At 42.1% G+C, this 26856-nt stretch overlaps 1 protein-coding gene across 4 annotated transcripts in view; it reads right to left on the bottom strand.

Annotated features, from left to right (window-relative positions):
* The window catches only part of hmcn1 (hemicentin 1), a 725933-nt gene that overhangs the window by 428443 nt on the left and 270634 nt on the right, over positions 1–26856 (bottom strand). For all 4 annotated transcript variants that reach the window (XR_005945469.1, XM_041207700.1, XM_041207701.1 and 1 more), the window contains exons 11-13: positions 24818–25093; positions 10220–10361; positions 3419–3546 (exon numbers count right to left, since the gene is read on the bottom strand). Coding sequence is in view for 3 of the 4 variants with exons in the window: in XM_041207700.1 (XP_041063634.1) it covers positions 3419–3546; positions 10220–10361; positions 24818–25093 (546 nt within the window). In the remaining variant the exon portion in view is untranslated. The remainder of the gene's footprint in view (positions 1–3418; positions 3547–10219; positions 10362–24817; positions 25094–26856) is intronic.

The following is a 26856-nucleotide window of genomic DNA, read 5'->3' as shown; positions in this document are numbered from 1 at the left end:
AGCATGAATAAGTATTTGCACTGATTTAGTTATTTTTAAATTAAAAATACACAAACTAACTTTAAATCTGAAATAAGAAACAAAAGTCCAGAATTGAATTTTCCCCATTACAGGGCTTAATACTTTTGGCGACAATTTTTGACATCTTGAAAATAAAATGAAAAACATGATATAAAACAAAGAATTGTTGAAAATTTTGTTTGTCTAAAAAAGTTATGAATACTGGAAGCCTGAAGTAAAAACCAGAAATACTCGACAAGCCTACTAGCATCTGAAAGGCAAAAATAGGGTTGGATTTTACGCACCCCTGCCAGGGATTTGAAGGTGAGGGGGAATGTAAGATCCAGCAGGTAGCTTTGCCACTGTTTCCTGCCCGCCTCCAATCTGCCTGGAATTTAATGGAGGGGGTGGGAAGGTGTTGGGCGACCTGCCACCTTTGGGCCTATTGAGATCCTTAAGTGGGAAATTAATGGCCACTTATAGGCCTCATCCTGCTGACTCCAGTATTTTACCCCCTGGCGATGGGGGAGGGGGTGGGGGAAGACCCATGCCAGGCAGGAACCACAGTGCCCTGTAAAACCCAGCTCATAAAAATTAATTGGGGATTTTTTATTCAAATTCAAAAGTTGTCCTATCTTAATTTTTTCAGATCTTGATTGCTCCGTTCTGCATTCCCACCATTTTATGTGCTTTTTTCCCTTTGTTTTTCTCCACATCTTTAGCCCATGTAAATCAATAGGACACTAATCGCAATTTTGAGGTACCAATGTTGGAACAGGTCAGCACACAATCCAAATATTGGAACTTTGGTGTTGATTAGTCCAACCAGCATTCCTTAGAAAGACCACTGCAGGCTGCTCATGGACAGTTCAAAAAATTAAGGTGTGAATATGACTTTTGTCTGGTTAGAAAGGTGCAGCCATACTTCTTTCAAAGCCCCATCCAACCACCAAGATGCTCAAACTGCATGAATATCTTGTTGACAGAATGATAATGAAAACTGTTTGGGCATTTACTGGTGTCATTGAGAGGGCCTCCTGAATGCTCTGCCGACCATGCGCTCAAAGTCTGCTGTTACCGGAAATCTAGCTCTTTCTTACACAGTAAAATAAAAGCTTGAATCCACATAGTGAGTCATGTGATTCAATTATGCTTTGCTATAATATGTCATCTCGGCACCCCATATCTAGCAGCCTCCCTAAGCAAGATCTACCAACAGCTATCCTTGGGTCAAGGAATGGGAACATGAGAAGTCACGAACAAATTCCTTGTGACAAACCTCACCTGGCGGACGGCAGGCTTTGAATTACCACGGTGAGAGTGGTCCTTGCTAAACAGGTTCATGACAGGCCAAAGCTCCTGTACAGCCAATCTCACTGCTGGAGCCTCAGGAGAAATTTCTAATGCATTTGTGGAGAGATGCTGCTGCACTTTACCAAGGACTGAATCCGCTACAGACTAAGTGACAGACTGAGAACATTAAACTCAGCAAATGAGCAGGCATCGCTTGGCTTTGGAGATTTGCATTTGCTAAATAAAATAAAAAATAATATACCTGGTACATCTACAACTTGATTTTCACAATTACATAATCAACATCAGGAAAGTGCTAACAACTTTTGTGAAATAGTGCATACTTTTACATTATAAAGAAAAAAATGCCAGTTATGCCAGGCAGTAAATATTTCATGGTAAATGATTAAACTGTTCAAGTATCATTCTGATTGTGTATGACACATTCCTGGTTTATGGGACACACCTGAATCCCTTATGAATCTATTTTCTCAAATTCTGCATAAAGCTAACCAGTTTTCAGCATACATGCATCAGAATTTGCACTGTAATGAATGATGCTAGAGGAGAGAATTACCACTTTTCACAGTGTTGTTTGGGTAGACTGAGTGACTTCTCTTGGAAGAGGAAATGGTTCAGATGTCTGCAGAGACAAGCATAATTTTCCAGTATGACATTTGCAACAATATTGGGCTGGAATTTCCTGGAACAGCATGAGGTGTAACTTGCACCGTTAATTGAACACTTACACTCTCTGTTCATCTGGCATTACATTTATGTTGAAATTTACCAATCTGGCTCTGGCACAATGAGTTTAATAGTTCAATGATGAAGTGAGGATCTTGTTCATGGTACAGCTAATGGCTTACTCAGCAGATCAGCACACGGCAGCTGAGAACAGATGCCATAAAGTCAGATTGAAGCTTGGCACGCAGATAAATGAACTGCAACATCTTGAATTAACATAAATTAACTATAAAAGTTTAAAATGCAGCAAACAATATTTTCCAGTGTCTGCATAACATCATTTCTACAAAGATCTCAAATAAAAGGATGTGAAGAAATGAATGCAGAATTTTGGGGACCAAGGCCTGCATGCATTATTGGATGAGGTTCACATCAGCAAGGCTGCTGCCAGTTGCAGGGGACTCCAAGGGTGAGTGCTCCTCTCGAGGTGAGCCAGGGGGCATGGCTGTAAAATTCTTCGGATGGCCTTACCATTGACCGGCTCAACCTCACCATAATTTTACAGTGGAATGGGTGAGACCTAGGCTCCCCCCACCCACCTCAACAAAGAACATGATAACATAAAACACAAAACAACTTCCAGTCTTCTGGGGTGAAGCTCTGCAGCTTTAATGGGCTCTTTGATGGCCTAACAGATGTGAGAGTCATAAATCACATCAATACCAGGTAATGCAGCCATTATTTTTTAGTCTAAGTACCAATGGCATTAATCCAATAAATTGGTGATTGTGATTGACTGCAATGAATGGAGGCGAGTGCTGAAAATAAACTTCTCTCAACTTAGGCAAGGGTATTGCCTCAATGGTGCTAATGTCCCGGTAAGTTATGGGGCAATGCCACTAAAGACACTTACTTCATTATTTCCTGGAAGTTTTACAATTAATGATACATTAACCAGGTGCCTGGTGCACATGGTTAATGTATCATTACTATGGTGTAATTTTCCATCAAATTCAAGCCAATAGCTTCTGTCTTATTGGTTTTTCCAGGCATGCAAAGCATTTAGTAGGAACTCCCATATTATTTCTCAAGCCCAGAGTCAGTGCTGGGTTTTAATTAAGTTTGGTAATTATGCTAATGATGACCTAAGTCTCTTGTATTTCATTATATGGAACAATTAGAACCTTTAATTTGCATGGAAGCCTGCAACACATTCTAGTCCATCTGTAATCTTACAGATAATAGTAAATTCTGCATTCCCAATGGAGTGTTGCCCTCAGCAGGAACCTGCATCCAAGTTGGATTTACAGCACACGAGAAACAATTTTTTGATCCATTATCCATTCAAACATGGCTACACGCGGGGAGTGTAGGTTCAGAGTTACCCTTTAGTGCTTTAGACTGTTACACAGAGAAACAAAAGGAGTTTTACACTAACCTATATAGGTGAGAATGGATGCTTCTCTGTCTGTCCCTGCAGGGTTACTGGCCAAGCAGGAATAAACTCCAGAATCCTTCTGGGAAGCGTGTCTAATAATTAGACTACCACCTTTACTTAGCATATGCCTTTAAAACACAAAGCACAGTAAAACACCTTAGACATATATTTGTTAGAATGTGACATGTTCTACTATTGAAAGTTGTAAACTTAAAATATAGACCAACTATAAATAACCAAATAATTTTTCCATAAACCAGTGAACAGACCATTATAAACTTATTAAATTTTGTATTTTCATCTTCTGAAGGTACTAATGCAAACTGTGGCATGGTTCCATTGGTGGTGTTCAATACCATCTGGTTCAAGTGGCCATTATTCATCTGTTATCCTGAATATTGAACATCAGAGGCTAATTCACCTTGGGAGTGGAGGTAGGGGTGGGGTTGGTGTGTATCATTATGGCTGACTTTGATTCTGTTGTTACCTGATATTCTCATTCACGTATATGCTTTAACACATGGTGATGAATCATGAATAGCACCATTGGCTCATTTCCCCCTCCAAAGCCCCAAGGAGGTAGTGTTTAATTGTTCAACCCGTGTTTCTGCCCCAGCTAGAATTAGTTACCTCAGCGCAGGCTAAACGTTAAACTTGATGCTTCTATGGTCTGCATGGTTTAGCACCAAAATGGGCAGGGCCTTTACTAACTGTGATGCAAAGAATCTCATCTTCATGGTTTGCATAGGATGAAACTGCAGAAACTAGGAGGTTACTCAACTGTTGAAATCTATGTGCTTATTAACTTGTTTATATTTCAAGGGAAAAATTTTCCCCTCGTGAGGGGGCAAGTTCAGGAGCGGGCGTGCCTCTGATTGGCAACACCAAACGGGGGCGGGAAGCCATTTTACATGGGCAAGCCAATTAAGGCCCGCCCAGCGTGATGTCTGCCAGGAAGCGCTATGCGCTCCTTGTGTGGGGGGGGGGGGGGAAATTCCCTCAGCCAAGAGTGAGCTTTTTCGCGCATGTGCATAAAAGAGCACACTCATCTCCCTGAGGCTAAGTGCTGCCTCAGGGAGATCGGCTCCAAATTTAAAAATGTTAAAGAGACAAAAACAAAATTTCCCTGACACGTTCCCTCATGTGACACTGTCACATGAGTTGGGACATGTCCATCACTTTTAGTGAAACCTTCATTAAAAATTTAAAAACCCTCATGAAACCTCATCTCGCCCGTGGATGAGTTTTCATGCTTTTTCTTAAGCCCACCAGGGCTCCCAGCCTACCCATCCAACCTAGCCTCCTCCTCCCATCCCAGGGGACCAGCACCTCCCGCCGTGCTGCTACCTCCGCAAGGCAGTCATCCGGAAAACGAGGGGCACACTGGCCCCCTGCCCTACCCACCAGCCTGGCCTGTCCCCTCACCCTATCCTCCGACTTGGCCTGCTCATCAGAGGCCCTCTGCTGTGGCCTTGCATTTGCCATTGTGAGCAGCCTACAGGAGGCTGCCAGACCTTCATTTAAACACAGAGATAAAAAGAAAACTCTTTTCTTCTCCACCGATGCTGCCAGACCTGCTGAGTTTTTCCTGGTAATTCTGTTTTTGTTTCTTCATTTAAACAGGCTGCCGGGTCGCCATTGGACCCGGCGGCCTGTCCACACCCGCCGCCGCCCGCCCGCTATCCTTGGGAGTTGAGAAATACGCTGGGTGGGCCTTAATTGGCCCGCCCGTGTAAAATGGCAGTGTGGATCCGATTGCGGGCGGCAATTGGGTCTGCGCCCACCCACGCTCCCCAGCCAACCGGAAAATTCAGGCCTAGGTTTCTGATTTAGGGTCTATTTATTAATGAGGTTAAGAACAGCCTCTGGGTCCACAAAATTCATACAGGGAAAGCTAGCAAATAAGAAATGGAACAGAATAGAATAGTATGGAGTTGCCTGGGTGTTGAGGATCAGATTGCAGTTCACGTGCTGTAGTTTGGATTTCCAAGTCATCCGGCCACCTCACATCATTTGGACTCCATGGAAATCAAGGAATATGGGGGTCAGTTGGGAAAGTGGAGTTGAGGTCAAGAATCAGCAGTGATCTGAGTGAATGATGGAGCCAGCTCAACTCCTGCTCCTTTTATTAGGTTCTTATATTATTGCCTCTGATAACAACACAGTATTGTTATTCTATTTTGTGGATTTCACAATCAGTCAATGGATATCCTCACAGCACAAATTCAGTTTCCACATGAGCAGTTGTAATTATAATTTGTTTTTAAGCATACACAAACAAATGGAAATAAAGGTTAATCAGATTTCCTTGATTTACAATATTTACCATTTTCTTTACCACTGCAATAATTCTATAAATGTTTAATGTTTTTGTCATCAACTCCTCCTCCCTCCTTAGCCACTGTCTCAGGCTGAACCATCCTGTTTGACCCACAGCTGAATTCATGCCCTATATGCGGTCCATTACCAGGTGCCCCCTGTTTTTAAGTATATTTTCTTCCTCCCCTTTCCTTGTCTTTCTTGACCACAAACCAAAAGGCTCTGGCTAATTGCTGCCAGTCTGTCCACACTGCTTTTGAACAAGCTCCTAGGTGGTTCTTTTTCTGATTTTGTTTAGCTCTCTTCATACTACACTGGGTAAGATCCATTAATCCAGCATCAGAGAGAACCAAAAAGTTCAACTGATTGGTTATGTGCAGAGTATTTAACCATAATCTAGAAAATATTGCAGTAATTAGCAATCATAAAAATGCTTCCAGCACAAATACAGCACATTTAATGAAAGAACACCATTCATCAAAGAAAATAAGCACAAATACTTACAGAAATAAAATTTGCATAATTATAATTTCTAAAAGACAGATAATGCAGCAAGAGTCTCATACCTGGATTATGTCAACATATCTGATTTCGAAGAGACTTACTGTGCAAATGAAGTTTAGCTCGTGACAAGAAGCCAACATAAGACAATTTTCATTTTTTGGAGGTAGGGGTGAGGGGAAGAATGAAAACCTGGGAGAAAATACACTATGCCAAGCTAAAACGACAAAAAACGACTGCTAGAGAACTAAAGCAGAACCAAATATTTGGACTGGCAATTGCTTCAAATTGGACAGAATGTGCAAAATAAAATGTCTGCTCCTATAAATGATGTTATTCGCTAAATCACATGAAACACATTGTGAAATGTTGGCCTCGATTTTCTCAGCAGAATGTCATTCCCTACATCATGACCGGAACTGTGCACCACAGAATGACAGAATCACAGTGCAGTAGAGGTCCTTCGGCCCATTGAGTCTGCACCAACATGTGAGAAACACCTGACCTACCTACCTAATCCCATTACCCGCACTTGGCCCATAGCCTTGAATGTCATGATGTGCCAAGCGCTCATCCAGGTATTTTTTAAAGGATGTGAGGCAACCCGCCTCCACCACCCTCGCAGGCAGTGCATTCCAGACCGTCACCACCCTCTGGGTAAAAAAGTTTTTCCTCAGATCCCCCCTATGCCTGCTTTCTCCTTTTTTCCTTTTCCCACGAGATCATAATTAAAATTCTAAGTGCCAGTGGTGTGCATGCAAAACACATTTGATTTAGCAGCTGGGAAAGCTTGTCATTGGTGAAACCCACCATCAGACGACAAAGGGATTTTCACGATCGGGATTTTCCAGTCCCTCTGAAAGTCATTGGACTTTTGGCTGGGTCTCCAAATTTTCCGTTCCCACCTGCAATGGTTCTCACCATGGGCAGGACTGGAAAATCCCAGCCAGTGTTGTATCCCTGGGCGGCCTATTAAAGAGACTCCTGGTCAAACAGGGAGGTTCTACATCACGGCCACAACTTTCTTGCTCAACTACAGTGTCATTAACAGAAGACTTGAGAACACAAAGGGGACATGGGTGTTTTTCAGAATTAACTTTCGCTTGTAAATAATTCACATTACATTAGTTTTACTTATTCATCGTATTTACTTGACAGCAGCTTAGTCATAGATCTAAATGTATTGGCATGCCTCATAATTAGCAAACATTGCTGGTTGCAGGGGAATTAGGAGCATTTCCTTCATTATGGAAGAAACAATATTATGTTTTTTGTTCATTATTTAGTGAATGTTCATATTAATGTCCAGTGTTGTACTCACCACACTGTGGGGCTTGGCTGAACTTGCAGGCTCAGTTGGCCCTCCCTTCTATGTATTGTAAAGGACATTGTCCGAGATCACTCCAGCGGGGATAATTGAAATGTTGTATATGAACTCAAAGTCCTGTAAGTACCCTGAGATGAACGCACAATCCCTTTAGGCCTTTCATTTCCTTACCGATCCCCGACCCCAACCTCCCCTGGACCCCTCTTCCACTCCTCCATGCCCCCAACCTCACACCACACCAACTCAACCTTGCCAGTCCCAAGCTTCCATGCAAGAGTCTAATCTCCTGCTCCCCTTCCTTGTGCCATAGAATTAAACAAGGAAAACCTTACACACAACTGCATAAAGCCAACAGGTGCACGCCACCTTTAAACAATTATGAACCAGGTGCCACAGATTCTTGTGCACCACTGACCTTATCCTGAGGGTAGGACTTTACTGAAAACTGTTTCAAGTTAATGAGCATTCATGGATGCAAATGTATTACAAGTACCGACCCACCACAGGCCGGTGTAACTTTTGACATAGCAAAAACACACCGCTGACTTATTTATCGCTGCACCTCAACCTGCCTTCAGGAAATCGAAATTCCCCATCCTGCATAATTAAGTCACCCCGCACACCATGTTTCCTGCTCTTGTGGGCTCCATAAAATTCCCTCTTTAGCTTCACATGCAATTTGTTTGATATGCAGGCTCCAGCCATGGAGGTGCTTGTATGAGACATGAAGCTCGGAGTATTTCATTTTTGAACTTGCTTCTTTCATATATTATCAAAGTCGACAAAGTTCAATGTGTGGTTGAATATAACTCTGCACACTGTATTGGCCTACTGAACAGCCAAGAACAGAAAGCAAACTACTTTTAAGGTTGAAAATTAGAGTGTGCGTCCATCTTACAAACTAAGTAGTATTTCAATCCCTGACATCTACCACTAGAGGCTGCTAGAGCACAGAACTAGCACAACAGTCGTCCCTAGTAGGAGACATTAGGGTTCCAGGAGTATTAAACTACAGTTTCCTCTCACCTTGCCAGAATACATTCACTAACAACTGTCTCTGTTTCTATTTTTTGTCCTCCTTGTCTCCAGCTACAGCAATACAGTTCCACAGATGCCAGTTGACCTCTTAAGCTCTCCCAAGGGTCTATTCTTCACAGTTAATCCTAGATACTGAGTGTTGGCTGCCTTTTGAATTTTGGAGCTGAGCCTAATGCTGTTTTCTTCCCAACATCCATATGGATTTTCCAGCAGTGGTTGCTGGATTCAATCAGGTGCATGAATGTTGATGGATTATTATTTCCTTCCTCTCACGTCCAGTAACCACCAGTTGTAACACGCTAAAGTTGAATTTGCATGGATTGAACTTGGGAAACTGTAGTCTTTATGGCTTATTTCCATTTAAGGCATCTAACTTAGCCATGGGAAGATGTAACAGTTGTTTATGAAAGTGTGACTTCAGTTCAGAACATTAAGAAAGATATGTATTTACCTTCTAATGTGTCACAAACCAAACTTTCAATGAAAATAATTTGCCTACAAATACATCCATCTGTTGAGCCTGTCTTCATTCCTGAGCTGCTAAATAGTGGAGCAGATGCACTGATGTAACATTAGATATGGAGATCTTCTCAGAGGATGTCTGCTTCTTGTCAGTGGTATCAGTGTGGTAAGGAACCTAGGTAGAGATGTCAACACAGACTACCCACTCTAAAGTTGTTTAGCAGCTGAAATGAATGAATCAAAAGGCATGCATATGTGAATATATAAAAGCTAATTAGTTAAAATCTGGGATTCATTTCAGAATAAGTACTTAGCATTTTGTTAACAAGTGACATGTGTGAAGCGGGAGAAAACAGGATCATGTTACGAAACTGATCCTGGTGGACCACTGGAGAATTTCTATTGGGGTACCAATAAAAGCCAAACCATAGATTTATCTTGGCTGAATGCATGCTCCATCAATCCTAGTTGATAACTGAGGCTCACTTACAGCAAATCAAAACAAAAAATGCTGGAAAAACTCAGCAGGTTTGGCAGCATCTGTGGAGAGAGAAACAGAATTAACGTCTCAAGTCCAGATGACTCTTCTGGAGTCGAAACGTTAACTCTGTTTCTATCTCCACAGGTGCTGCCAGACCTGCTGAGCTTTTCCAGCATTTTTTGTTTTTATTTCAGATTTCCAGCATCCGTAGCATTTTACTCTCACTTATAGCAAAGTTCCCTTTCAGGTATACACTTGTCCAGAACAAATGAAACCTATACCCACCACGTTGCTCATTGTTTCTCCAATGTTTCCCCACTTTTTACTGGCTCAGCTCCTAGCTGACTCATCAAATGACCATCTCTGTTGTATCAGTTTAGACATGATCCCAACAATCTATTTGGTGAGGAGGTATATGACATCCAGTCCTGAACATATTATCCCCTGACAACTGTACCTTCATTTCTCAGCATGGATCACAAGAAATAAAAACCCCAGCTAAACATTCTCCCTCTAACACCTCAATAGGCACTTCAACAGAGATTGCATTTGGTTGAACTCTACACCAAGCAGCACATTTACCAGCGTTGCTTTATGGATTATTTAAAGAACTGATGTGAGTCATAATAAAATCTTGAATTATTGTAAAATGAAATATTGCAACAGATTGTACCTGCTTGCTCCCATTAGGAACATATCATTGTGAGTCCAGACTACCTGTGGTTGGGGGTAGCCTGTGACAGAGCAGCTGATTCGCACTTCTTTCCTTTCAATGAACGTCTGGTTCTTGGGGTACACGGTAACTCTCGGAGGTTCTGATTTAAAGCACAACAATACCAGTTACGTAGAATAAAATAATTTAGAAAATCATGCAGAAATAGAAGGTTCAAACAAGATAGATCAATTCACAGAAAAGCACGCAAACATTATAAACCTGAGCTTCAGGTTGTCTAAAAAAGCCAGTGATTTTGTTAAATTGAATTTACATTCTCTAGATTACTAGTCCAGAGCATAACCACCATACTCTCATATCCCACTATACAAGTATTAGGTTACAAATTCAGCTACTCAAAAATATTTCAACCTGGTCCAGCAATTCTGGACCTTTGTAATCATATTTCTTTAATTAGGAATATGCTAAGAATACATCCAAAATGGCTCCAACTCCCCAGGTAAGAGTTTCACTCCTGGCTAACACAGCTCCAGGGCAGGATTTTTAGCTCTTGCCGGAAGCAGGCACAGAAGTGGGCAGGTTCTTAAACTAGTCACCAGCCATTGTGCCAGTTAAGGCTCCATCCGGCCCCTGGGCCATTTTCCTGTAGGCAGGATGAGGGTGAGGCAAGGGAATAGCAGGGCTACCAGCCCAAAACAGTGGGTTGCCAACTGGACTAATTGAAGGCCTACTAAGTCTTTTTTTGGAGGCCAACTGGTATTTTCCAGTTATGTTCCAAATCCCCACAGGTCACGGGGGAAAGTACAGCTACCGGGAGGTGGTCTCCCAGCAGCAGACCAGGGGACCAGCATTCCAGGCAGGCCTAAAGGCCTTCCCTGCCTACCTGGGTATAGCAGCAGCTGCACATTGCTCTGTGGAAGGATTCCCCTCTCTCCCCCACTCCTCCAAGTGGTTGCTTGAATGCAAAAGATTTTTTTAAATTTTAGCTTTGAAAATTTGGAAGAAGTTGGAGGCAAGGCACCTCCCGCCACAGCATCCTATTGCTGCTTTCAGGATAGAGGGCCTCTGGTTAACTGCCCAGCTTCAAGAGCCCGCCTACCATCCTTAATTGGATGGTGAGCCCACTCTCTGGCCACTAATTGCTCAATTCAGGAAAATCAAGGAAGTCAAGGGTTATGGAGTGCAGACAGCAAAGTGGAATTAAAGCCACAATCAGAACAGTCATGATCTTATTAAATGGCAGAGCAGGCTTGCAGAGCTGAATGATGTACTTCTGCTCCTATTTCTTATGGTCTTATGATCACAGGTGGGTGCCTGTTTCCCACGCAGTGCAGGCTTCTGATCCCTGATGGCTGGGTCTTGAAGCCCACAGGAAAATCTTGCCCAGGACATTGTCGCCTGAAACAAGGGGCTGGGTTTTCAGCCCCGTGCCCGCCACAACCGCAAAGTTAAAAATAGCCCCGCCAGTTGGTGTGCCAGTTCCCCCGGCTCCAAACTTCCTCTGGGCCATTTTTGTGAAGGCGGGATGGAGAGGCTGCAGGACTGCCCGCCTGCATGCGGCAGGTAGCCAGCGCAGCTCATTAAAAGGCATTTAAAGGCCAATAAAAGGAGGTGAACTGGCTTTTTCATTTGACTACAAGGTTTCTGCAGGAAGCAAAGGCCAGTTCAGATGCCAGGCAGCAGGCTAGAATGTCAACATGCTAGGCAGGCCCAGAAGCCTTCTCTGCTTGGGTGCAAGAGCAGCCAAATGCCACCCTGTAGAGAGGTTATTCGCCTCCATCCCACTCAGCTCTGGCCAGGCTGCACAATCCATTTTTTAGTTTAAATTTAAAGAAGTTGGAGGGAGTGCACTTCCATCTTGAAGGACCCACTCCCTTATTTACAGTCCATTGGAGCTTACAGCTCCTTCAAGCTAGAAGGCCTTTAATTGACTCTTCAGCTTTGAGTGTCCACGCCTTCCTCAACTAAAAGGTGCGCCTGACTCTATGCCAGTTAAGGGGACATCCCAATGAAAATCACAATGAATGACAGTTTCCCCCAGAAACAATCTTGTTTCCCACCCCCAAAGGTAAAAGCCTGCCCAAGGCAACTAGTTCAGAATGGAAGTATATTCCACCTTACCACTTCCATTATACACTCTCACCTCAAAAGTCTCCTCAAAAAACAATGGGTCCACAGGAGCATCCAATTGTAACTGCGAACTAATAAATAAAACAAAGCAACCGCAAATGTCCTTCCGACAACACATAACGAGGATAACCGCATTGACACAAGCAGGCAATCTGTGAATTTTTAAAGCGAGCATATGTAGCAGGTTTTAGTACCCAAATATCATAATTTTACATAAAACATCACAAAGACCACCAGGGAGGTATTAAGACATATATTACCCAGATATTATGGGCAACAACTAGAGCTAAACTTACCACCTTTAGGGTAACATAGGTCAGGGGTGTAGTGCTGTCGAAGCACACTAGAGCACTTCTCTGGCACCTCCGACCAAGGCCCGGAGAGGCAGGTACAGGCACTGGGGCTCAGGGGCTACAGGGGCCCAGACACGGTGTTTTAAACAGAGCTCTCGTCATCCATGTTGAGCAGCCACAGCTTAGGACCTGGCACACCGGCTTAAAAATAATTGGAACTTAAAGAGTTCAGATTTTTTGAAGCTGGTCTGTCAGGTCAATTTCACTCATTGCTGCACTGCTGCTGGTGAGGTTGGTGGGTGGGGAGAGGGTTGTTGGGGTTTGGGGGGTGGTTTCAGCACAGCAGTAATGTGTTAATTGAGCAATATCCAAACGGGTCGAAAAGCTACAACAATTAGAACGTATAACCATCCAAAATGAGCATTAGGAGTACAAATGTCACTGATCAGGGACCTGAATACAATTTACATTTTTAAAGCAATTATGGAAACCTTAATTACCAGAGAAAACATATAGACTATGGTGCCAAGTATAAAACAATTTGTATATGTCTTGAAGGCGGTGGGAGGAGGATGCAGCTACTTAAACCAATGTCTAAATAGCGTCCTTATATTTTTTGCACACTTTCCCCTGCCAATTTTATACTCTGGTCTGAAAGTTACATGCGCCCTGCAATTGGCTAGAAAACGTTTTTGTGAGCGTCCTGATTGGTGAAAAAGTTTCACAGGGGCTGTGTCGGTCGAGCACTTTTCAGTGTTTCAAATTCAGGAAGTTCATGGGCAACTTTAATTGGAAGCATTTTGTTTTTTTATTTAAGATGTAACTTACTAGTCCATTTAATGACAGAAAGAATAACAACAGTTCAATGGAACTGTTTCATTTTCCTCTTAACACCACCATCAAAGCAATGTGTGATTAGCAGGAAAAGCTTGCTCGGGTAAGGCTTTGCAACAAGAACAAGGATTTATCACTTTGTTTCATGGGGCAGGATTTTCGGGGTGGCGGGTGGGCCCGGGAGCAGCTGGTCCACTGTCCGCGATCGGACCCTGACCATGATTTCACGCTGGCTGGTCAATTAGCGGCCAGCCAGCGCCTTTCATGCCGGTCAATTAACAGTCAGCCAGCATTAAAGGCACGCTGAAACGCTCAGCACTGCCAGGTGGGGATGGGAGGAGCGCAAGCGCAAAAGCCTGCGCATGCACGAGGGCACTATACCCCTGACATAAGTGACATTTTCACAACTACCACTTGGAACTTTCCAGAGCATCATAAAGTTACTCAACTATCTTGCAATGAGCTTGTCTGGTTCCTGCTTTGGAAGATTACAAGTGTTTGTTAGTTATTCCGAGTTGGATAATAATAGCAAGCAATTACATTAATCTCAACTAGTATATGTCAAGTTATAATTTTCAGTCATATAATCTGCTTTCCATACGTTTTGTAGCTTTCACCGCTGCTTTTACTTAATTAATGATAAGCTAAAATTCTAGTCAGAACATTATGACATCAGAAGAATTGCAGAAACATGATATGTAACTGGAATCCTTCATGGCCAATATTTATAGTTAGAAATTATCTTGTGTACACATAAAATTAATCAACAACTCTCAGAATATTTAAATTTATATTTTCAGCTTGCCTTCAATTACAAGAGTTTCCCAAATGCTCAAGTTATTATTGGACAACCCATCAAAAATTTGGAGGTGCATACACATAGGCCAGAATCTTCCATTCAGCATGTGGCGGCGTGTGTCCCATCACTGCATGTCATTCCGATCTTCAGTTCGGCGGATGCGCACAGGAGTCGGCTGCAAACCCGCTGAACTGTCAAAGGCCTGTTAAGGCCGTTAATTATCTAATTAAGATGATTGTCTAGGCTGCCCATCCAACCGTAAGATTGGCGGGCAGGCGAAGAGCCCAGGCAGCGTTTGCATTTCGCATGAAACCTCACCCATGGGCAGGATGATGTTTCATGAAGGGTTTATAAATTAAATAAAAAATTTTAAAATACATAAAATACATAAACATGTCCCAGCTCATGTGACAATGTCACATGAGGGGACATATCTGAGTAATTTTATTTTTCTTTCTTCCAATTTTAGAGAATGAAATTAATCTCCCTGAGGCAGCCTCAGGGACATTTCCGCGCTCTTTTGCACGTATGCGCGAAAGAGCACAGGTCCTGACTCTCCCTCCTCCCTCCGCCCGCACAGAAAGTGCTGAGCGCTTCCGGGTGTGCGTCATGCTGGGCGGGCCAATTAAGGCCCGCCCATGTAAAATGGCAATATGCATCCGATCATGGGCGGCGACTGACTGCATGCCCGCTCCCGCCTAGCCCGTCTGATGGGGAAAAATTTCTCCCCATGGAAAACCTTATTTTGGAGATGTCAAAAGATTAATCAGGTGTCTGATAATATCACTTTAATGTCAGGGAATGGAATGCAGAACAATGGAATGTTCATTTATATGTCCTCACTCCACATATTTATTACACAATAAAATATGTTTGTACTAATTCATGATTCATGATGCTAACATTAGCCATATGGTTAGCAGGGACCAAAGAAACCTTAGAATAATATTCTTTAATAAATACAGAAAACAACTATTCATTACATTGCCATACCACCTCCAATATTGTTTTATTTTTGGCTTACGTTGAAACTGCTGAAAAACACAGAGTACTAAACAAAGTAAAGTTTGAAAAGCTTACAAAATTCCTGATAAGATGATTACAGATGGAAGAGAATGCTGTGGAACATAATGGTCCCTACCCAGCTAGGTGCATGGAACTGGGCCTGCAGTAATTGCTCAGGATATGTAATGTTGGATGTAGTAGATTGTCCATAGTCTATAATAGGAACAATCTCAAATAATGCAAACATGTTGGCATTTTGGTGAGCATAACCAATCACAATATGCTGGAGGCTTCTTCATGCAGAAAATGTTCCCTAAAATTCCCTAGAATCTGGAAAGGTCTCAGCGAATTGGAGAACCACAAATGGAACACCACTTTTTAAGAAAAGAGGAAGACAGAAAATAGGAAACTATAGGTCAGCTGGCCTAACATCTGCCATCTGGAAAATGCTAGAATTCATTACTAAGGAGGAAGTAGCAGGATATTTAGAAAATCATAATACAATCAGAGTCAAAGTGGTTTTGTGAAAGGAAAATTGTGTTTGACAAATTTATTAAAGTTCGTTGAGGATGTAACAAGCAGTGTAGATAAAGGGCTATCAGTAGATGTAGCGTTTTTGGATTTCCAAAAGGCATTCCATAAGGGACCACATAAAAAGTTACAAACGAACATATGAACTAGGAACAGGAGTAGGCCACTTGACCCCTTGAGCCTGCTCCACCATTCAATAAGATCATGGCTGTTCTGATTGTAATCTCCCGTGTACCCATGAATAACCTTTCACTCCCTTGTCAAAGATCTATCTATCACTGCCTTAAAAATATTCAAAGACTCTGCTTCCACTGCCTTTTGAGGAAGAGAGCTCCAAAGACTCACTACCCGAAACATTCTCTCTACATCCGCCCTGTCAAGACCCTTCAGGGTCTTAAAGGTTTCAATCGAGTCACCTCTTCTAAACTCCAGTGGATACAAGCCTAGCCTGTCTAACTTTTCCTCATAAGACAACCCGCCCATTCCTGGTATTAGTCTAATCCTTCTCTGAACTGCTTCTAACACATTTACATTTTTCCTTAAACAAGGAGCCCAATCCTGTATACAGTATGCCAGATGTGGTCTCACCAGTGTCCTGTATAACTGAAGCATAATCTCTTTACTTTTATATTCAATTCCCCTTGCAACAAATATTAACATCCTAATAGCTTTCCTCATTATTTGCCGTACCTGCATACTAGCCTTTTGTGATTCGTGCACTAGGACACCCAGATTCCCCTGAATTTCAGAGCTCCGCAATCTCTCACCATTAAGATAATTTGCTTCTCTTTTATTCTACCTGTCAAAATGGACAATTTTACATTTGCCCACATTATACTCCATTTGCCAGATCTTTGCTCACTCACTTAACGTATCTATGTCCCTTTGTAGCCTCCTTATGTCCTCTTCACAGCTTACTTTCCTACCTATCTTTGATTCATCAGCAAATTTAGCTACCATTCCTTCAGTCCCTTCATCCAAGTCATTTATATAAATTGTAAAACGTTGAGGCCCCAGCAGTTATCCCTATGACACACCACTTGTTATATCCTGTCAACCAGATAAAGACTGATTTATGCCTACCCTCTGTTTCCTGTTAGCTAGCCAATCTTCTTTCCATGCATGTTACCCCCATGTTACACCCCTACACGATGAGTTTTTATTTTCTGGACAAGGTAACAGCTTATGGTGTTGGGGATGATATATTGGCATGGATTGAGGATTGGCTAACTAACAGAAAATAGAGTCAGGATAAATGGATCATTTTAGGGTTGGCAAATGGTAACTAGTGGAGTGCTGGGGCCTCAACTATTTACAATCTATATTCATGACTTGGATTAAGGGATCGATTGTATCACAGCCAAATTTGCTGGTGATATAAAGATAGGTAGGAAAGCAAGTTGTGAGGAGGTTACAAAGGGCAAAATCTTCTGGTCCCGCCAGCAGCAGAAGCTTGGCGAGTCTTAATTTATCTTGAGGCCAAAAATCAGTTTCCTGATGGTGGGATGAACTTTAGGAATTCTGTTCTCGGAACCTTACAGGCGGTTAAAGGCGGGTTGAGCTACTCGATGAACAAGAAGACTTTTAGCATGTATTAGCATGTCATGCATGCTCATTAAAAGGCTACCTCACCAGAATTAACTTCTCCCACCAAATTGAGTTACCCATCAATGAGAAATTAGAACATTCACTTTTACAACTGCACCTAGCGAGGTAGACTTCTCCATGATTAGCAGTGAATTGTCGCTGCATTATCCTCTTTAGGGAGGATCCGTAAATGCCAGCCTACGCTTGAGATCAGGTGATGGCAGTGCAAGTTGCATGGAAGATGACCGAGGAAGGGGTGAAGGGTTAGCAGCTACGGGTGGAACAGTGGCCCAGCAAAGGTGAAAGAGATGGTGCAGGCTGTCCGGGTGCCCTTTAAGTATGGCACCCAGGTCTTCGACCCTGTGAGGTAACAGAAAGGACAGTGACTTCCTGCCCACCCCTGCCACGAGATTCTCCACACAGATGCATAGGTAGTGAGCTGACCAGCACAAGATCATGCACAGTCAGCCATCCTGCTCCCTAGCAAAAATCACTCAGACTTCCACTTCTGTAACTAAGACTCGAGAGGGGAAGATTCCTCCCAAAGAGTCTGCAAAGAGATAAGCGAAGTGAGCGGGCAAACATTTGGCAGGTGGAGTATTATGTGGGAAAGTGTGGGGTTGTCTACTTTGATGGGAAGAATAGAAAAGCAGAATATTATTTAAATGGAGAGAGACTGCAGACCGCTGCAGTACAGAGGGATCTGGATGTTCTTCTATGTGATAAAAAATGTCAACATTCAGGTACAGCAAGCAACTAAAAAGGCAAATGGAATGTTGGCCTTTATTGCAAGAAGGATGCTGTATAAATGTAGGGAAGTCTTGCAACAACTGTACAGGGCATTAGTGAGGTTGCATTTAGAGTATTGTGTACAGTTTTGGTTTCCTTACTTAAGGAGACATATACTTGCATTGGAAGTCGTTCAGAGAAGGTTCAGTAGGCTGATTCCTGGAATGAAGGGGTTGTCTTGAGGAATGGTTAGGCAGGTTGGGCCAATACTCATTGGAGTTTAGAAGAAAGAAGATGTTACTGATGCATATAAGATACTGAGGAGGCTTGCCGTTATAGATGCTGAGAGAATGGGGAAAGCTAAAACTAGGGGACAGAGTTTAAAAATAAGGGGCCTCTCATTTAAGACAGAGATGAGGAGGAATTTCTTCTCTCATAGGGTCCTTAGTGTTTGGAATTCTCTCCCCCAGTGAGCAGTGGAGGCTGAGTCATTGAATATATTCAAGTCTGAGTTAGATAGGTTTTTGATCCACAAAGGAGTCAAAGGTTATGGGCAGCAGGCAGGAAAATGAAGTTGAGGTTAAAATCTGATCAGCCATGAACTTATTGAACGGTGCAGCAGGTTCAATGGGCTGTATGGCCTACTCCTGCTCCCATTTCTTATAATCTCATGACATGCTATGATGGCAATGCTTCCAACAAAGTATTCAACATTATAGCCAATCAAGTATTTACATAGTTTAGTGGTGTCATCAACTTGTTTTAGGAATAGGAGTTTCCCAATGTACTAATCATCTAACACAACGATATATGTGCAACTGTGTCTGCAGATGTGGGTGCAGGGTAGTGGTGAGTGAACATCCAGGCAAGTGGGGAGCATTCCATCACACTCCTGACTTGTGCCTTGTACATGGTAGACAGGCTTTGGGGATTCAGGAGGTGAGTTACTCATTGCACGATTCCTAGCCTTTGACATGCTCTTGTAGCCACAGTATTTATATGGCTAGCTCAGTTCAATTTCTGGTCACTGGTAACCCCCAGGATTTTGATAGTGGAGGATTCAGTGATGGCAATGCCATTGAACATCAAGGGGCGATGGTTGAATTCTCCCTTGTTAGAGATGGTCATTGCCTGGCATTTGTATAACGCAAATATTATTTGCCGCTTGTCAGCCCAAGCCTGGATATTGTCCAGGTCTTGTTGCATTAGGACATGGACTGCTTCAATATCTGAGGAGTTGCAAATAGTGCTGAACATTGTGCAACCATTAGTGAACATCTCCACTTCTGACCTTATGTTGGAAAGAAGGTCATTGATGAAGCAGCTGAAGATGGTTGGGCCAAAGACACTACCCTAAGGAACTTCTGCAGTGATGTCCTGGAGCTGAGATGACTGACCTCCAACAACCACAACCATCTTCCTTTGTGCTAGATATGACTCCAAGCAGCGGGGAGCTTTCCCCCGATTCCCATTGATTCTCGTTTTGCTGGGGTCCTTGATGCCACACTTGGTCAAATGTTGCCTTAATGTCAAGGACAGTCACTCTCACCTCACCTCAGGAATTCAGTTCTTTTGTCTATGCTTGAACCAAGACTGTAATGAGGCCAAGAGCTTAATGGCCCTGGCGGAACCTAAGCTGGGTGTCAGTGAGCAGGTTATTGCTAAGCAAGTGCCACTTGATAGCACTGTTGATAACCCCTTCCATTATGTTACTGATGACTGACAGTAGACTGATGGGGCAGTAACTGGCTTGGTTGGATTTGTCCTGCTTTTTGTGTACAGGACATATCTGGACAAGTTTCCACATAGCTGGGTAGATGCCAGTGTTGTAGCTGCACAGGAACAGCTTGGCTAGATGCGCGACAAGTTCTGGAGCACAAGTCTTCAATCCTATTGCCAGAATATTGTCAGGCTCTATAGCCTTTGCAGTATCCAGTGCCTTCAGTCGTTTCTTGACATCACATGGAGTAAATCGAATTGGCTGAAGACTGGCATCTGTGATGCTGGGGACCTCCGGAGAAGGCCAAGATGGATCATGCACTTGGCATTTCTGGCTGAAGATTGTTACGAATGCTTCAGCCTTATCTTTGGCACTGATGTGCTGGGCTCTCCTATCAATGAGGATGGGGATATTTGTGGAGCCTCCACCTCCAGTAAGTTGTTTAATTGTCCACCACCATTCACAACTGGATGTGGCAGGACTGCAGAGCTTAGATCTGTTCCGCTGGTTGTGGGATCACTTAGCTCTGTCTATCACATGCTGCTTATGTTGTTTAGCACGCAAGTAGTCCTGTGTTATAGCTTCAACAGGCTGACACCTCATTTTTAGGTATGCCTGGTGCTGCTCCTGGCATGCCCTCCTGCACTCTTCATTGAACCAGGGTTGATCCCCTGGCTTGGTGGCAATGGTAGAGTGGGGGATATGAGGTTACAGATTGTGTTTGAGTACACTTCTGCTACTGCTGATGGCTCACAGTGCCTCATGGATGTCCAGTCTTGAGTTGCTAGATCTGTTCGAAATCTATCCCATTTAGCACGGTGGTAGTGCCACACAACACGATGGAGGTTATTCTCAATGTGAAGGCAGGACTTCCCTTCCAGAACGACTGTGCGGTGGTCCCCCCCACCCAAACTGTCATGGGCGGGTTGGTGAGGATGAGGTCAAGTATGTTTTTCCCTCTTGTTGGTTCCCTCACCACCTGCCACAGACCCAGTCTAGCAGCAATGTCATTTAGGGCTCGGCCAGCTCGGTCAGTAGTGGCGCTACCAAGCCACTCTTGGTGATGGACATTGAAGTCCCCCGCCCAGAGTACATTCTGCGCCCTTGCCACCCTCAGTGCTTCCTCCAAATGGTGTTCAAATGGAGGAGCACTGATTCATCAGCTGAGTGAAAGCGTTACGTGGTAATCAGCAGGAGGTTTCCTTCTCCATGTTTGAACTGATGCCATGAAACTTCATGGGGTCCAGAGTTGATGTGGAGGACTCCCAGGTCAACTCCCTCCCAACTGTATACCGTTGTGCTGCCACCTCTGCTGGGTCTATCCTGCTAGTGTGGCAGGACATACTCAGGGATGGTGATGGTGATGGTGGTATCTGGGACATTATCTATAAAATATAATTCAGTGGGGATGATTATGTCAGGCTGTTGCTTGACTACTCTGTGAAACAGCTCTCCCAATTTTGGCACTAGCCCACAGATGTTAGTAAGGAGGACTTTGCAGGGTTGACAGAGCTGAGTTTGCCATTGTCGTTTCTGGTGCCTAGGTCGATGCCGGGTAGTCTGTCCAATTTCGTTCCTTTTTTGTGACTTTGTAGCAGTTTGATAGAGCTGATGGCTTGCTAAGCCATTTCAGAGGGCATTTAAGAGTCAACCACATTGCTGTGGGTCTAGAGTCACATGTAGGTCAGACCAGATAAGGACGACAGATTTCCTAAAGGACTGTAGTTGTTGGAGGAAATTTTGAAAAAACAGCACTAAGGCTCATGAGAACTTAGAAGTGGATGAAAAGCTAACGTAATTGGACACTGTACAATTTTAAGAGCAAGTCTGACTTTTTACAATCATGTGCTCGTAGATATTCTTTAAAAACTTGAATCTATTTTGTAACTACTAACAACAGTACATACTGGTAGGTATTACTACTCTAGAATAACTCTTGCTAAAAGGACCAAAAATCCATTGTAGTTTAATAATCTTTTCGATTACCTTCTCTCATGCTACTGTATATGCTTGGCCTGGTCACATTCATACTTTGTACAATTTTCTGCCTATTCTTTCAGTGCTTGCCTCCTCAAAATTCTTTGCTGTTTCAGTTCGTTAGCTGCTATTTCAAAATTACCTACTCCCTCTTCCCTTCTGTCAATGAAACACCTATTCAGACCAAACTGTTGGATAATTAATTTGGGGATATGAATACCCAATTAAAACATCTATAACACAGCCAGAAACATAACAAATATACTTCTTTGGGAGAACAGGTCTAAAATTGCCTGATTTGAACTTAAGAGACTGGGATTTTGCTCAATTTACTTACACATTGAGCAGTTAGTTAATTGAATACCATTTCCATTACTTAAATGTGTTGGGAAGGTAAAAATGAAAAGTGATATGACCTTACTCTAGGTTTGCTCAAAAGCATTAACCTAAAAGGTTCCATGTTGGCAGCCATTCTCCAATGAATTTAATGCAAAGGAGGGACAATTTAGCTTCGTGTGATGGTGGAAAATGTGTACTGTTAATTAAATTAAATTAACAGTGAGATATCTCTCTTAATTATTATTTCCATTGAATACAGGGACTGAGGATGAAATGGAAAGAGTCTGGGAAAATGTAGCAGAAGAAGTTAAAGGGAATGTTGAATGACAAAAGTTGGACAAACATTTAAAGAGCTTTACAACAACAACAACCTGCTCCTATGTAGAACTCCTCATGTAATGAAGCATCTCAGAACACTCAACAAGATGGAAAAGGTAAGCATTCACAAAGTGAGTGAATTGAAGACATACTCATAAAGAAGGGCTTTTCAAAAGGCATTTGAAAGTGGGGAAGGAATTTGCAAGTCAAAAGGCATTCAATGAGAAAGAGAGAGGCTCAGTGATGAAACAAATAGTCATGGAGCAATTGGAAAAAGGAACATGCAATACCCCAGTATCAGCAGAATGAAGGTTGGGTGTAGAGACTGATGCTAAACAAGGCAGTGCCAGTTTGTAGTGACAACAAGGACAAAGATTTTTAAATCCACTCACTGACATGCAGGCAGCTAATGGGGTTTGGCATGGGCCAGTTGCATGGGACTTTGAAAGGATGTTTATATAATGCTGGTTGTAACAATGATCTGCCAATGAATGTATTGAATGGTTGAGCAGGCTTAAAGGGCTGAATGGCCTGCTTCTATTTCTTATGTCCACAAGGGCGGAGACAGCAAGGAGTACAAACCCACAATATTAGGGATTAAATAAAAATGTCCCCTTTTTTTGCTGGAGCTATGTTATTTACTTTATCAGGAGCTTTGCGGGGGATGTGGAAAGTGCATAGCCTAAGACTTTATCTTTCCGCATTACTGCTCCTTTCCAGCCTCCCTGCTTCTCCTCAACAAAAGATTTGAGTGAGCTTTCTGTCAGCTGAGATCACATCATGTCATAAAGGAATCTGCAATCTCATCATTCTATTCTCCATTTGTGGATGGATGTATTTAGTACAGATCTAAGAGTCAAACTCAAAGGTAGAGAAATGGGAAAAACAGATAAATGGTTAGGAAATTCAATCTACATTTAAATGGTTATGGGGAGGGGGAATGAAAATTTGGGACTAGCCAGCTGGACTACAGAATTTTAAAAATTCCTGTACACCCCTATGTTCATAGCTGGTGAAATGAGAGTAATTAAAAAGTATTTATCTATGAAATTTATATATTGGTGTCATATCTGATGCTATGTTAAAAATAAACATTCAGGAAAATTTATAAATGCATTTTGTCTGATTTTAGATATATGGGTATTGCCTAATTCTTTATAATAATGAAAATCCTCTCTTTCCTTTGTAGTCTTGTTAAAATATTAAATTATATTTATTTAACCCTACCTCTAAGATGACCTCCCAACATTAAACATCTTTCTGTTTCCTGTTAGTGATCTCACATCAAAGGAGATTTAATGACTATAATTGAACCTTCAGTGGATGGCAATTAACTGTCTTTAGGCCATCCTGACAGCTGTTTGCAAAAATAGGGTATTCTGGTATCCAAGAGATAAGCAACACACAACAAAGGTTTACTATATAAAGGGGTCTCACTATCACATGTGGCAAAAGAAGCGTTCCCTAATCTTTATGATCAATCCAAGCTGAAAAAGAGCAAGGTGTGCCCTCCACTTTGAAACCATCTGTCAGTCCTGTAAAAACATTTACATTTTTCAGTTTGCCCAAGAATGTGTCGAGAAACATAATCAAAAGTTATCCATCATGGTTCAGTGTTCCTTCAATTAGCCTTTGGATGTTTTTCTTCAGAATTTCAGTATAAAAATAAAAAGGGAATAACTGTCTTTTTAAGGATTACTATGAAGATGAAGATAATGTACAACACCTTCTTTTACATGTGTTCTACCTGGAGTTAAAAGACTCTTCTGAAACATATGCTCTCTTGTAAAATAAACTTAGAACTTACTCAGAAAGTGATACATACCAGGAATAATCTACCTGAAATGATAATTAATGGAAAAATATTTTGGTTAAATTAGAATGAAACATGTTGCTGAAAACAAATGTAGCAAAGCCTTAATGTGCCAAAAAATAAGCTAAATGGCCTTTTCCTGAATTCGCATGGAATAGAACTAGCTGAATATTTCTACCAAAGAATTGGCAGTCACAGTGGGCTGAATTGCCTCCTTTTGTGCTGAATCTTTCTTTCTTTGATTTACCAGTATATTGTCACATTCCTAGTGAAAGAGGTTTGCATAGCTTTACACACCTAAGTGTATCTTTTGGCATGCTCCATGATTTAGTGATTCATTCAAATAGTGGTGAATTGAAATTTGAGAATTTTTTTTGTAAAATTTACTAATCACGTTTACACTAAAATGCTGAGGGCGAAACTGAATGGCTGATTATTTTTCAAAGAAGGCAATACAATTGTCCCACAATGCAAACTTTGGTTAATAATCTATATTTTGCAGCCATGCAACTGTACAGCTTACCTTGCACTATCAGGAACACTGAAGCAAGCGTGGCACCCCCTTCATTTGTAGCAATGCAATTATATTGCCCAGCATCAGTCGGTCGTACATTCTTGATCTCCAGAGATAAGTTTCTCATTACTTGAACCCTGTGCCTTTCTGCCAATCTTCGATCAGCACCATTTTTCTGCCAAGTGAGGTTGTAGCGTACTGTGCTCAGTGTCAAGCAGGTCAATATGGCTCTCTCAGCAGGAATAACAGTGACGTTGTTGGGCACTTGAATCGTTGGGGGAGGTTCTGTAAATTTAAAGAGAGAAAGGAGGTAAAATATGAGATGTGAAAGAGTAACTGATATTCTGTCTCTTTGCTCTCAATTCAAATGGCTGGCAAGGCTACCATTTGAAGCAATGGTGTAAATGTTTTCTCCGAAATAACCTGCCTCAAAATATACAAAGAACATGTTATGAATATGCTACCCTTATATCTTTTTACATGTTCCACAATTGAAGGATGCAATCAGATTTTCTGAATTAAAACATGTGATAACATTTTTAAAGTTTGTTATAATTTTTATATTAAGGTATTGGTTTTGAAATTCACTATTGACAGGGATTACAGAATGGACAGTAGCAGATTGGCCATAGAGTGGAAAACAAAATCAGGTGGGGAGAATAACTGGCACTCAATCCATTCCCAACAAATTTGGTCCCTGTCAACATTGGATTTTACTGCTCTCTTTCTATTTATCTCCCCAATAGAGACAAGTTATTTCCATGGTATTGCCAGGTCTCCAATCATCTTACCAGTTATCCTTCCTAATGTTTCAGATCAGGCAGCAAGAGTCAGTAAGCAGATCACTACGGGGACATCACAACTGAGCCTAATCCTATTCTCACCTGACCCACATGTATATGAGCTTTCTAGCAGAAAGTACTGAGCTGTACCAGGGGGTAATTTTAACTCTACCTATCTGGCAGAAATTGGCCAGGTAGGTGCAGTGTATTGAAAATTACATTTTGCATTTTGTCCACTTAAAGCTACATGCACACCTGTACCACTAGATGGAGTCTGGAAAGGGATTAAAGGAATCCATGTTTCCCGGCATGTGCAGTTCTGATTCTGAATACTTCTTACTGAATACTATGTGTTTCTTCCTAAGAACTTAACATTGGCAGCAGTGATGGTGAAAAATAAGAAACACTGCTTACAGCTATGAAACATTTGCAAGGCGTTTGTCTACTTTCTGCAGACAGCACAGCATTTTAAGTTGGAGATTTAGGCATGTTTTGAGGCTGTGTTTGACACACACAGGAGGCACTCCGTGTTGAGATAAGCAACAGGGAAGCCTGCACAGTGTATACACACACTGATCTTGCAAAAATTAACCACCCAATCAATAAAAAACACCTCGGATCATTACAGAGAAAGGAACTTGATGCTGGATCCTTGATCACACGCTGATCAATACGTCTATACCCAATCTACCACCTTTTGGAGCCATCATTTCTATTCTCACATTGGCAAAAGTGACTGTGACGTTTCAAAGGTGCAATGGCAAAAGACAAAAGGCCTTACTTCTTCAATATTGGGGTGAAGAATTGCAAGATATTTTTGAGACATTTGCGCCTGAACAAAATGACTGTGACTCAGCAAAAATGCACTAACTGCCTAATTCACGTCCAAGAAAAATACAATGTAAGAAACAACTGTCTTTCAATGCTCTAAGCAAGAAGCAAATAAAACAATTGACCAATATTGCACGCAACTGAGGCACCTAGCAGCCAAATATGATTTTGGTGATGTTGAACATGTCGAAAAGGAAATCAAAACACAAATAATCAAAGATTGTCTCTATATCCAATTATGCCGAAACGCACTCAAGAAAGACAGAAAGCTGCCAGAGCCATTGGAGTCCGAAAGAGTTATATTGTTTTCTTTGCAATTATAGAGCGACTTCTCACTCAATTGCTGGAAAGCCTCCATCTACAATTGTCATTGCACATCTTATGTGTACATGTCTTCCTGAGTTACCCCATTGAGCTATTGATCAACATATACGT

Source organism: Carcharodon carcharias, chromosome 16, assembly GCF_017639515.1.
Source record: "Carcharodon carcharias isolate sCarCar2 chromosome 16, sCarCar2.pri, whole genome shotgun sequence".
Lineage (NCBI taxonomy): Eukaryota > Metazoa > Chordata > Chondrichthyes > Lamniformes > Lamnidae > Carcharodon > Carcharodon carcharias.
Note: the sequence above shows the minus strand (reverse complement) of the source record. Positions and strands in the feature narration are given on the sequence as shown.